At 50.3% G+C, this 13,921-nt stretch overlaps 1 protein-coding gene across 11 annotated transcripts in view; it reads left to right on the top strand.

The window, feature by feature from the left end:
* sema4ba (sema domain, immunoglobulin domain (Ig), transmembrane domain (TM) and short cytoplasmic domain, (semaphorin) 4Ba) overlaps positions 1-13,921 on the top strand; it is a 670,779-nt gene that overhangs the window by 496,163 nt on the left and 160,695 nt on the right. For 9 of the 11 annotated variants that reach the window (XM_072468709.1, XM_072468710.1, XM_072468707.1 and 6 more), the window contains one exon: positions 10,508-10,845. In XM_072468709.1, the coding sequence (XP_072324810.1) occupies positions 10,728-10,845 (118 nt within the window). In that variant the 5' untranslated portion in view covers positions 10,508-10,727. The other 2 variants (XM_072468716.1, XM_072468717.1) reach the window with 2 other exon arrangements.

The following is a 13,921-nucleotide window of genomic DNA, read 5'->3' as shown; positions in this document are numbered from 1 at the left end:
GGCCTGGGGGCCATCGGGCACCCCGAGGGAGGAGGAGGTGGTGTGGCCCGTCCCGGCTCCCTCTGTAGGGGAGGTCCCGGTACACCGCGACACCTCGGACTCCCCCCCTTCCGTCCCAGGTGCATCGGGTGGGCAACAGGCAGGACAGGCTGGCAGCTCGCCATCCCAGTCGCCCGGGCCGCAGCCTGGCCCATCTAGACCAGGACGCCCCAGGAAACGGCCGCCAAAGGGATCCAGTGTCAGAGGGCAGGAATCACAGGAGTTCACCTCCAGTTCTGCTGTACCGTCTGGGGAACCACGTAGACGTAGTCAAAGGGCCCGTAAGGCCAAACAATTAGACACTGAGTAAGTTGGCACGGGTGCAGGGCACAGATGAGTTTTAGGGGCTAGGGCGCGTGCATGAACTCCTTTGGTTATTAAAGTCAATGTTACACCTACCGAAGCTGCCTTTGTGCTCTGTCCAAAGTGTGCGGGGGTGTCATGTACGTTGAGCGCAAGTGTGTGTGTGAGGGGTGGTCTTACCTCAGCCCCAGGTGAGTCTGCCCCCTTCCCCCTGGGCCGCCATCAACATCCCCCGGGCAGAGGACGGGACCGTGCGCTGCAGTGTCACAGCCGCATGCAGGGATGGTCCGGGTGGATGGTGGTACTGTGGCCATGGGTCAGACATAGTCCAACGATGTAGAGCCAGGAGCTCATCGCAGGGCGGGTTGTCATCATCCTCCATGGCCTGTGATAGACACGCGTCCACCCGCAACTGTGTGAGCCCGGCCCGTTGTGCCGCAGGTGGATCGGCAATGGGGGGGGTGGTGTGCATGCGGGTGGGGTGGGTGGGGTTGGGGAGGGGGGTGAGGGTGCTGCGTGGGTGGATGGGTGGGGGGTGTGGGTGGTCGGCTGTTGCCATGGTGTGCGGTCTGTGGCCATACTACCCGATTCCCACGCCCATCTAGTCAGTGAAGCGGGCGTCTATCAGTCTGTCCCGTGCCCGCTGGGCCAGCCGGTAACGGTGGACAGCCACCCGCCTGTGGCTGCCCCGTCTGCCCTGACCATTGCCCCCATCTGGGGAGGACTGGGCCTCTTCCTGCTGCTCCTCCACTCCGCCCTCCTCTGCCTGCGGCACATCGCCCCTCTGCTGGGCTATGTTGTGCAGGACGCAGCACACCACAATGATGCGGCCGACCCTATCTGACCGATACTGGAGGGCGCCCCCAGAGAGGTCCAGGCACCTGAAACGCATCTTCAGCACGCCAAAGCACCTCTCTATCACTCCCCTTGTCGCTACATGGGCATCATTGTAGCGGTTCTCCGCCTCATTGTGTGGCCTCGTATAGGCGTCATCAGCCACGATCGCAATGGGTAGCCCCTGTCGCCCAGCAACCAGCCCCTCAGCCGGGGATGACGTCCCTCGTACATGCCGGGGATGGATGACCGTGACAACACGAATGAGTCGTGTACACTGCCTGGGTGACGGGCGCAGACGGTGGTCGCAGACCACCTGTACGTTCATCGAATAGGTCCCCTTCCTATTAGTGAACACGGCCCTGTTATGTGCAGGTGGCCGCACGGCGACGTGCATCCCATCGATCGCGCCCTGGACCATGGGGAACCCGGCCACGGCAGAGAAGCCCACGGCCCGGGCATCTTGGCTGGCCCGGTCCACGGGGAAGCGGATGTAGCGGTGCACCATGGCATATAGGGCATCTGTCACTGCCCGGATGCACCGGTGCACCGAAGTCTGCGATATGCCGGACAGGTCCCCACTCGGTGCCTGGAATGACCCCGTTGCATAAAAGTTCAGGGCCGCCGTAACCTTGACGGACACGGGGAGAGGGTGTCCCCCGCCAGTGCCACGCGGTGACAGGTGTGCCAGCAGGTGGCAGATGTGTGCCACGGTTTCCAGGCTCATCCGGAGTCTCCTCCTGCATTCCCGGTCCGTGAGGTCCTGGTATGACTGCCGGGGCCGGTACACACGGGGCGCCCTCGGGTGCCTCCGTTGCCGTGGGGCCGCGACGTCCTCCTCCCCCTCCTTGTCATGTCGGTCAGGTGTCCCTCCAGCCTGGGCGGCTGCCGCCTGCCCCTCTGCGGCAGCCTGCGCCGCCTCTCTGGCACGCTCCTCCTCCTCCTCATCCAGGGCAACATAGACATGAGCGGCTGCCACCACGGCAGCCAACATCGCTGGATGATCTGAAAACATGACGGCCTGGTGGGGGGGAGGGGAACGACGACATGTCATCATTGCCCATATCCCCTCCTCCCCCCAGCCAGGTGGGATGGACCTCATGGGTCCAACTGTTGGAGGCTGGCACCTGGCCAGGTGGACCAACTCACTTGCCCTCCCATCCCCCTCCTCGGCACGGACCCCCCCCCCAACCTCCACCCCAGCACGGACCCCCCCCCCCCCCCCCAACCTCCACCCGGCACGGACCCCCCCCCCCCCAACCTCCACCCCAGCACGGACCCCCCCCCCAACCTCCACCCCGGCACGGACCCCCCGCCCCCCAATCTCCACCCCAGCACGGACACCCCCCCCAACCTCCACCCCAGCACGGACCCCCCGCCCCCCAACCTCCACCCCGGCACGGACCCCCCCCCAACCTCACCCCTGCACGGACCCCCCCCCCCAACCTCCACCCCAGCACGGACCCCCCCCCAACCTCCACCCCGGCACGGCACGGACCCCCCCCCCAACCTCCACCCCGGCACGGACCCCCCATCCACCTCCCCGGCACGGACCCCCTCCCGGCACTCCCCCGGAGCCCAGCCTACTCTAACCACCGCCCCCCCCCCCCGCCGCACACACACACACACAACCTGAGACACACCTCTCCTCACGCATTCAGACTGCGGCCACGCCATTGCCTGCCCAGAGCCAACCCCCCAGGCCGTCACTCACCTCCACGCTGGTCGGCGTGAGCCTGGAGCACCGGGTCACGCCGATGAAAAGGAGGTTTAATTTACGTTGACGTGAACGGTCATCACGTCGACGGGACTTCGGCCCATCCGGAAGGGAGAATATCGGCAGGCCGAAAATCGGCTGCCTTGCGCAGACCCGTGACATTCTCCGCGGCAGCGGCGACATTAACGCCCCGCCGACTTTTCTCCCTTTGGAGACTTCGGCAACCGGCGGGGGCGGGATTCACGGCGGCCAACGGCCATTCTCCGACCCTCTGGGGGGTCGGAGAATGACGCCCCTCAACTCGAAATACTGCTTGATTAAAGAAAGCAGGGTTAACTTTGTATTAAAGGTTCAGTTAACTTTGTGTTAGTTGACAGTGCAAGCACCACACTACTTTGGTGTCAGCATATTACGTAGTGTATATAATTTAGTGTTGCTGCTACTTTCTGGATTAATGCTGCTTGAGGATCAGCCCGATTTCCTCATTCTCCCAGGGAGCTGTCAGTTTAACCACTTCAGGTTTTTTTTTTGCTGATATGGACTGACTCATTTTTTTTGGAACGGCTCACCACTTCACCAATACTGTTTGGAAAGGCAATTCTGTGACAGAAAACCCACGGAGCTTGTGATTCCAGTTTCCTTTGCCTTGTACTCAGCAGACTGTGCCGCTAATATTGCAGTTGTCGTGTGCTTTTGTTGAACATACAGCAGGTGAGGTAAACAGAGGAGCTTCTGCAAGCTCCTCACAGGAGGAAGCGTAACATGGGAGAGAGGGCCCAGTGATCTCCTCATTGAGGAGAACAAGATCATGGAATCACCCCTCGTGAAATCTCCTAAGAGTCAAATGTCTGGGGTAGATGTCGGAGACAGTAAGTTGCTGATAGAATTCATCCTATTCTAGGGTTGTGGTGGCTAGCTGCGCGAATATTGATGTATGAGTTAACACCTATACAAGTTAATTTTTTTTTCAAATCTTTATTTCATGTGTTTATTCCTTCAGGCTGCCTGCAGCCATTGAGAGAGGGCAAATATTGTATGAATGATACGAGCAGAAAATTACACTGACAACGTAGATTGCTTTAGATTGAACTCCAGGAGAGATTTTTATTACACCGTTTCGCAAGTGCTGAGAAACAGATTAATGTCAGTGTTGTACGCAGGAGTTGAGGTTGGAGAGAGTAGGAAATGTCTGTGGATAGTTTGTTGAGTAACTGGGCTGTGAATTACATGGATATTTGACTCAGTTTACCTATTTTAGCGAGAGAGTGAATGTCAGTATAATAGTAAGAAGTCTTACAATACCAGGTTAAAGTCCAACACGTTTGTTTCAAATCACTAGCTTTTTGGAGCACAGCTCCTTCCGCAGGTGAATCCTGAGCTGTGCGGTGAAAGCTAATGATTCAAAACAAACCTGTTGGACTTTAACCTGATGTTGTAAGAATTCTTACTGTGCTCACCCCAGTCCAATGCCGGCATCTCTACATCATCAGTATAATAGGGTGTGCAGTGTGATGCATTGAGTGTAATATAATGTAGTTTGTGCAGCATAATGTGCTGTCTACAGAATAATGTGCTGTCTACAGAATAATGTGGTGAATACAGAATAATGTGCTGTGTACAGACTAATGTGCTGTGTGCAGTGTAACGTGATGTATACAACATAATGTGGTGAATACAGAATAATGTGTACAGCATAAGGTGAGTACAGAATAATTGGTGTACAACATAATGTGAGTACAGAATAATGTGCTGTGACCAGCATAATGTGATGAGTACAGAATAATGTGTTGTGTACGGCATAAGCAATGAGTGCTGCATATTGTGATATGTGCAATGTTCTGCTGTTTGTGCAGTGGAGTTCGTACAGAAAAATGTGTTGTGTGCGGCACCTTTGTCTTCTTGTTGGACAGTCCCTCAGGTTCAAGGATGACTTGCTTTCACTCAGGTTCGATGGATTCTGAGATGGCTGATAAGTTCAATGCACGACCCACAGACTCTGTCACGTGCAGGGCAGGTGGTGCTTGAAGGATTGGGTAGATAGGTTTTCTACAAGGTTTTTTTAGAGGTCAACACCTGGAATAGGGCGGCACAATGGTTAGCACTGCTGCCTCAAGACCCTGTTTCATTTAGAGCAGTTGGTCCTGAAATCTGGGGCAGGATTCTCCATCCCCGCCAGATTTCTGGTTCAGCATGCCAGCGGGATGCTCTGTTTCGCCGGCTGGTCAATGAGGTTTCCCATTGTGGAGCAGCCCCATGCCGTTGGGAAACCCCCAGGCTACCGGCAAAACGGTAGCTCCAGACCCACAGCAATGTAGTTGACTCTTAAATGCCCTCAGGGATGAGATCTTGCTGCTTTTGGATAGGGACTAGTTTTCATCGGTACAACCATTCCACGTTTTATCATCTTTGCTAGTTAAAATCTAGATTTGCTTTGAAACTGACTCCTATGTCCCTTGTAACGTGACTTTATTCCGACTTTCAGTGCTTTTCTTGTTTAAATCTCTAAATTGTCGGAAGTGCAGAGTGTCTTCCTGAAATCCTTGCATATTGTTGAGCTAGACCTTCCAAAGAAATCTCCACATGGGCTGTATGTTTCCAGACCTCCAACTGTCCAAAGATTATGCAGCAAAGGAAGAAAGCAGCTTGAACTAATAGATCCCTCGGTCATGAGCTAAAAAGAGCAATCAGGTTGCAGTTGCCTGCACAGGCCTGAGTATTAGGCCCCCGAACAATTGAGTTGTGTGTAGTACTTGCAGCTGAGCAACACTGCTGGAGATGCGTCCGATTTATTTAACTGCGGGGTGCACTGGAAATGGTTGAGAGCAGATTACAGCCTCTGTGATCAGAAGTATAAATATTGTCCCGGTGAAGTTGGAGGAACACGCAAGCTGTATAATGCTCAGTGTTAGTTTGTTAGTTTATGTCTGGTTTATCTTGTGTACGAGTCAGGGGGATGGACCCCACCAGGATTAAGGACAGCATAATGTGATGAGTGTTGGGTGGCGGGAGCTGGGGATCCAGTTGCCATGGTCCACGCAGGGACCAATGACTGAGGTCGAATCAGGAATAATATTCTGCTAAAAGAATTTGGGGAGTTAGGGAGCAAATGAAAATGCCGAACAACAAACAATTTCTGGATTGTTGCCTGAGCCACGTGACAATTGGCAAAGGGTCAAGCAGATTAGAGAATTAAACGCGTGGCTCAAAGAAGGGTGTGGGAAGCAGGAACTTCGATTCATGAGGAACAGGCATTGGTACTCAAGGAAGAGTGAGCTTTTCTGCTGGGATGGGCTTCATTTAAACCGGGCTGGGAGCACTGTCCTGGCCAATCATATAACTAGGGCTGCGGGCAGGGCTTTAACCTAACACGTAGTTTAAGGAGGGTTCAGGTGGAGGGAGATATAAAAATCCAAAGTGAAAGGTCCCGACGTGGGAACAGTATAGCAATGTGGGTAAGGACGAGCAGAATGGGACAGAGTTGAACAAAAATTTTACATCACAGAATAAGATAATTGAAGGGAACAGAAAATTAAAGATTCTTTACCTGAATGCAGGAAGTATCTGAAATAAGGTAGATGAACTAGTGTCACTGTAAATAATTTATATCTAATCGCTTTTACAGAAACATGGACTGGGATTTTCCAATCCCGCTGAAGGTTTATGGACTTTTTAGCTGACGCACCACATCTCCTGGAGAGGGGCTGGAAAATCCTTTCTTTTAAAAATGTTTTCATTGGGTTTTTCGCACATAGTATATTTACAGGTGTACACAAAGAAGCGAGAGACAAAAGAAAAAAGAGAAGATAATATAAACAAGATAAAAACAACAACGCTATATAATTAGAAAAATCACGTAAATAAAAAATAAAAAACCAAGGGGTGGGAAAGTAAAAACTGGGGAAGTATATATACATCCAGGTACTGGAAAGACAATTGCAGTATACATGTATACATGTCTTTGTTGGGGGGGGGGGGGGGGGTGCTTCCTTTCTTTTCTTCTGTTTTTGTTTTAACAAAGAGAGTACATACACCAGTAATACAAAGTAGATCTGGGTGGGGGAGGTGCCTGGGTGGCGTCCCTGATGTTGTTTGCTTCTCCTGGTCAGTTTTCCCTGTTGTTGTGTGTTTGCCTCCGCTTCGGCCGTCCATCATTTCTTCCTCCTGTACTTTCTTACTCTCTGTTGCTGTGTTCGTCATGGTCGTTGTCATTTCCTGTGCTCTCCTTCCAGTTTGCGTTCCCTCGACTTTCCTCCCCCTCTGGCTCCCCTCTATTGTCCTTTGCCCCCTGTACTTCCTTCTTCCCTGCCCTGTCCCCCTTCCCCACCCCCCTCCCCTCCCTTCCCACCCCCCCCCCCCTCCCCCTCCCCCCCCTCTCCCTCTTCCTCCCTGCAGCTCTCCTTTCTTTTCTGTTGTGCTTAGCTATCCCCTCTTGCACTGCCCCCCTCCCCGGTTCTTTTCCTCATCCTTTTCTCTTCTCATATTTTGGCTACTTTCCCCTGGCTCTTGGCTCCTTGATTATTTATCTGCTTGTTCATTAGCCACAAACAGGTCCCAGAACACTTGGATGAATGGCTCCCATTTTCTGAAGAAGCCACCTTCCGACCCCTGGATGGCGAATTTGATTTTCTCCATTTGGAGAAATTCCAAAAGGTCGGACAGCCAGTCTGTAGCTTTGGGAAGGCTTCTGGCTCCTTGAACCATCCCCTTACTCATTCTGCTGTTGCCACCTAGTGGTAGTGTTGTAAGTTTGGGAGGGCTAGCCCTCCCCTGGACTTTGTTTCCTGTATGCTGACCGCCAGCCAAGCAGGAATCTATGGCGGGGCGATCAGGGAGGCAAAGGGGTGTCCGCCCTTCTCCTCATGAAGAGATCTGGCTGGCCTGACACCACTTTCGGGCATGGCTTCACCTTCACCTCCAACACTTTGGATATTGCCTCGAGCAAGGCTGTCCAGTACCCAGTAAGCCTGAGGCAAGACCAGAACATGTGGCCGTGGTTGGCCAGGTCCTCCTGGCACCGTTCACATCTGTCCTCCACCTCTGGGAAGAACCTACTCATTCGGGTTCTTGTTAAGTGGGCTCTATGAATCACCTTTAGTTGCGTTAGGTTAACTCTTGCGCACATGGAGGTGGAGTTGACCCTATGCAGTGCTTTACTCCAGAATCCCCATCCTATTTTGAGGCCCAGGTCTTCTTCTCATTTCTTCCTCGTCACGTTCAGTACAGTGTCGACCCTCTCTACCAGTCGTTCGTATATGTCGTTACAGTTTCCTTTACCTAGAATGTTTGCGTCCAGTAAGTCCTCTCGTAGTGTCTGTCGTGGTGGTCGTGGGTACGTCCTTGTCTCCTTCCGTAGGAAGTTTTTAAGCTGCAGGTACCTTAATTTGTTGCCCATAGCTAGCTGAAATCTCTCCATCAGTTCGTCCAGTGTTGTGGCCCTGCCGTCAGTGTACAGGTATCTAACTGTCAGTGTCCCCCCCATCCTGTCTCCACTTTTTAAAGGTGGCATCGGTGAGCGCTGGTACAAACCTTTGGTTGTTGCAGATGGGGGCTTTGTTGGACATTTTGGTCAGGCCGAATTGCTGCCATAGTTGGTTCCAGGTCTGGAGGGTGGCTATCACCACCGGGCTGCTGGAGTGTTTTTTGGGTGGGGATGGGAGTGCTGCCGTGGGGAGGGCCCGGAGCGAGGTCCCACTGCAGGAGACCTCCTCCGTGAGCACCCACTCGGCTTCTGGCTCCTTGATCCATCCCCTTACTCGTTCTGCTGTTGCCACCCAGTGGTAGTATTGTAGGTTTGGGAGGGATAGCCCTTCCCTGGACTTTTTTTTCTGTAGGACCTTCTTTGGGATTGTAGCATTCTTCCCCCCGCCCCTGCCCCTGTACAAACACCATGATTAATTTGTCCAGCAAGTTGAAAAAGGCCTTGAGGATATAGATTGGGATAGATCTAAGTAGGAAGAGGTACCTGGGCAGCACATTCATTTTGATCGTCTGCACTCTCCCCATGAGGGGCTGGGAAACCCTGGCCATGGTTGCAAGCTGATCATGATTGGAAAATTAATATTCCAGGGTATTTCGGAAAGACAGACAGAATGGCAAAGGAAGAGACATGAATGAGAAAGGATCTGGCCTCAAGATCATGAAGTAGAATCAATATGAGTGGAAATTAGGAACAGCAAGAATCAGAAAACGCTGGTGGGAGTAGTTTATACCATTGGGCAGTGCATTAAACAATAAATTACTGGAGCTTGTAACAAAGGAAATGTAATAAATGTGGTGGACTTTAATCTTCATGTAGACTGGGACAATCAAGTTGGCAAGTCGACAAGGCACGTTTGTTGAATGTTTTTGTGACAGTTTCTTGGGGCAATACATTGTGGAACCAACCAGGGATAAAACTATCTTCGACCTAGCATTGTGTAGTGAATCAGGGTTAATTAGTAATGTGGTAGAAAAAGATCCACTGGAAAACAGTGATCATGGTACCATTGAATTCAATGTTAAATTTGAAATTGACATACACTAATTACAAACAAGAATGTTAAATTTAAACAAAGTCAATTACATAGCTATGAGGGGAGAACTGGCAAACGTTATTTGGCTAAATTGATGAAACAGTAAAGGAACAGGGGGAAACATTTAAAGAAACAATTCAAAATGTTCAACAAAAATATGTTCAATTGAAAAAAGACCCAAGAAAGATTAATCCTTGGCTTACTCACGAAGGCTTGTAGTCTTGCAAAAAAGGTTGAGAGGGATAGAATTGGTTGTCATCAATGCACATGTGAACAACATTGCATTTTGGGGGTGATGTTGGTGAGGGGCAGCATGCAGATGAGAAATAGGAGAGGGCAGAGGATAAATCCTCAGTGGACATCAGAAGTAATAATGCAACAGCTGGAAGAGAAACCATCGCAGGTCATTCTCTAGTTGTGACTGGATGGTCCAGAATGGAAACAGACAAGGCCAGTCCCACTCAGCTAAATGGCGGGCGTGAGGCATTGGAGGAAGGTTGTATGGTGATGGTTTTGAGACATGAGAATGGACACTGCTGAAAAGAGAGACATGTTGATGAAGCTTTCCGTCTTGCATTTATCAGGACAAATGCAAGAATTTAAAATTTCAAAAGATCACAATTTATACTCCAGGAGAAAAGGGTGCTGATTGGCCAGCAGGCCAGCATTTGAAATTTGGCATTCTTGTGTTCATCCTGATGAGTCTAAGATGAAAAGTTTCAGCAACATGTTTTTCTTTTCAGCAGTATTCAAGTTCTATACTACCTAATGACAGAGTGGACACTATTGAAATGTGGCTGTAACTTGTGAGTAGTTGAGCATCATTCATACAAGCTGTAATCAAAGCAAAATACTGCGGATGCAGGAAATCGGAAAAAAAAACAGAAAATGCTGGATGAACTCAGCAGGTCTGGCAGTCTGTGGAGAGAGAAACACAGTTAACTGTATTTCTTTCTCCACAGCCGCTGCCAGACCCGCTGAGTTTCTCCAGCATTTTCTATCGTTAGTTCATACAATATGTGCCTTGACATTCAATGATGTTACTCCTGCGCTCATTGATTTGATTCTAACCTATCCCTTGCTCACTCTTCCCGTTTTGCAGGTTCAGCTTCAGGACATAGGAGACCTGCTTGGATACGTTTTGTCTTGCAGACGCTGAATTGGGGAATCACCGCTGTTCTGTTGCAAGTAGCCCTCTGATAGCTCAGTGGTGTCCCTCCTGACTGTGCAGCTTGGCAGCGGATTACAAACTGATTCCGGAATCCCCGAGGACAAGAAGACAGGGTAGTCGAGAATTTAGATCCACGGCCGGCATAGCCACCATGACCCTGGGCTTTCTGAGTTACCTGTGGCTGACAGCAAGTACTCTCGCCACAACTGGATTTTCTCAGCTCCTTTCCAAGGAGGAGGATGTGATTCCGAGGATTGTCTTCAATTACAGTAAGTGGGATGCTCCAGACGGCGAAGAGTGACGGTGATGTGATGTGTTGATAACTGCTGTTCAAAGTCTGGGCACGAGGATCAGAAACCTGTGCCATGTTTATTTAGTACTTGGCTTCCAACCTTCCACCAATATAATCCTATACAATGGCAGATTTAGATGAGAAAAGTTGGCAGCAATGGAACATAAACAGTAGCTCAGACTGAATTGCCAAATATCCTATCGATTCCATTCATATATTTGTATTTGGTAATGTTCCTTCTATGAAAGGGCCAGGATTTTCTACCCACCCTGCACACAAGGGTTTTTCCCATGGCGGATGCAGAGGGCCATTGGCCGCCGTCAAAATGTACGGGCTTTTGCACGGCTTCCCCGCTCCGCCACCGGGGAACCCGTCACGAGGGGGTTAAAGTCAGCAGATCCGGAAGATCCCGCCAGCGGGAAGTGCGTTGAGTAAGAAGGGAAGGATACAAAGAGTTGATTTTGCTTCCTGACGGCATTAATTTGAAACTGCTCTTTCTATCTCCTCTTTCTGCCGATGCTCCGTAACCCAGTCCGAATTTACATTCATGGATGAAAAATGGACATTGATCAGCTTGCTCTTCTCATTGTATTTGTAGCCAGAGCTCATTATTGCAGCCTCAAGTGGAATAGCAGTGGTGAGCTCCACCTTCCAGTTGTGTTTTGGCTTCCTGCATCCTGTTTAGCACAGGGCTAAATCGCTGGCTTTAAAAAAAAAAGCAGACCAAGACAGGCCAGCAGCACGGTTCGATTCACGTAACAGCCTCCCCGAACAGGCGCTGGAATGTGGCGACTAGGGGCTTTTCACAGTAACTTCATTTGAAGCATACTTGTGACAATTAGCGATTTTCATTTCATTAGAATAGTGAACCAGTTGGAAGTCGGTTACCCCAGGCCTTTTTGAAATGAGTTTTCACGGTACAATTACCTTACAGAGAAAATTAAAGTCGATATTTGTGCATGTGTATGGTTACAGGTCGACCTACTGCTTTGAGAATCCAGGGTAATGGTTCTTTGTGAGTTTGGTGCATTCATAGAGCAATCTGGTTTGTCTAGGTGAATCGTGCACCTTAAATCGTTAATTGTTCGGTGTCAGATTCACGCTGATAATTGACAGTTGAATTCCAGTATTATTTAAGTTATTTTGAGAGGTAAAGACGTGGAAATTCAATTTGGGCTTCTGGCCAAAACTGGACCTATCGAAGGGCACACTTTGATGTGTTTATATCACAGGCAATTCTGGGTTTTGGCTTGTGCATGTGTTCCTGATCAATGCTGAAACTTGTTCAATTAGACACTTTTGGAATTTTCTGAGGATGTGCTGTGGGAAAGGACACTTAACACCCTGAAAACTCATGTCAGAAACTCAGGATTGCACAGTTTCCATTGAAGGGGGCAGCCTCCCCGTTTTGTTGGGGAGGGAGTTTTGGTGTTGATACATCAGTACTTCCAGCCGACTGCTTTCACCCCATCCCAATCCTGGCCCGTTTTGTGCCCATTGCCAGTGCACAACCAGCTTCCTCTTGATGGTGGGAAGCCCTGCTAGAGCCAGTAAAAGTGAGGAAATTGGCAGTGAGCAGCCTTTAGGGGGCAGAAGGGAGTCAAAGATCAAAAGAAGCCCTTCCAGTAAAGGCTGAGGCTTTCATCAGGGAAGTCTCTGAAGCCAGCTGGAAGGAGAGGAAGCCATTGCTAGGCCTCTCACTCCCTTTCGGCAACACTCGGCCCTCAATGCGAATCTCAGGGCCTTTCGTCATAGAATTTACAGTACAGAAGGAGGCCATTCGGCCCATCGAGTCTGCACCGGCTCTTGGAAAGAGCACCCTACCCAAGGTCAACACCGCCACCCTATCCCCATGACCCAGTAACCCCACCCAACACTAAGGGCAATTTTGGACACTAAGGGCAATTTATCATGGCCAATCCACCTAACCCGCACATCTTTGGACTGTGGGAGGAAACCGGAGTATCCGGAGGAAACCCACGCACACCAACGGGGAGGATGTGCAAACTCCGCACAGACAGTGACCCAAGCCAGAATCGAACCTGGGACCCTGGAGCTGTGAAGCAATTGTGCTATCCACAAGGCTACCGTGCTGCCTTTTATAATCTTGTGCATGTGGACCATGAAACGGCAATTTTAAAAAAATGCCACGGGAACCCAAGCCTCGAATCTTTGGTGCCATTTTGTGTCTAGGGAGCCGGGAACAAACTGCAGGATGGCTGGAGGGAGGAAAGTCCCTGCAAGGCGGCGGTAGCCTTGCCACCCAAAAGTTCTCCAAATAGTCCTGACCAATTTTGGGTGGGATCACAAAAGAGAATTCCCTACAATAGAACATAGAACATAGAACGATACAGCGCAGTACAGGCCCTTCGGCCCACGAAACAAAAGCCATCTAACCTACACTATGCCATTATCATCCATATCTTTATGCAATAAACTTTTAAATGCCCTCAATGTTGGCGAGTTCACTACTGTAGCAGGTAGGGCATTCCACGGCCTCACCACTCTTTGCGTAAAGAACCTACCTCTGACCTCTGTCCTATATCTATTACCCCTCAGTTTAAAGCTATGTCCCCTCGTGCCAGCCATTTCCATCCGCGGGAGAAGGCTCTCACTGTCTACCCTATCTAACGCCCTGATCATTTTGTATGCTATGTTGCAGGTTTGACAGGTCAGACAAATGTGAGCTGAGTGTACCCAAATACAAGTCTGAAAATAACCTCTACCACCGTCAGGAATTGTGTTTGGTAGATCTTAGTTTGTTTGACATGCGGGAGGAAGAAAATCAGAAAGAGCTGTGTAATGTTTATTGTGTGCTAATATTACGTGTGGGTCAAAGGACACGCTACATTCTTTGCATTGCAAAATAACCAGTGAGCACATTGATAGCTTCACGGGAATGAGTGACTGTGAATAGAATCGTACAGCACCGAAGGAGGCCATTCAGCCCATCGTGACTTTGCTAGCCTTTGGAAAGATCTATCCAAGTAGCCCCTCTCTCTTCCTCTTTACGCTTCCTTCCGCATTTTCTCAGCCTCGCTTATTTAACCAAT

Source organism: Scyliorhinus torazame, chromosome 12, assembly GCF_047496885.1.
Source record: "Scyliorhinus torazame isolate Kashiwa2021f chromosome 12, sScyTor2.1, whole genome shotgun sequence".
Taxonomy (NCBI): Eukaryota; Metazoa; Chordata; class Chondrichthyes; order Carcharhiniformes; family Scyliorhinidae; genus Scyliorhinus; species Scyliorhinus torazame.
Note: the sequence above shows the minus strand (reverse complement) of the source record. Positions and strands in the feature narration are given on the sequence as shown.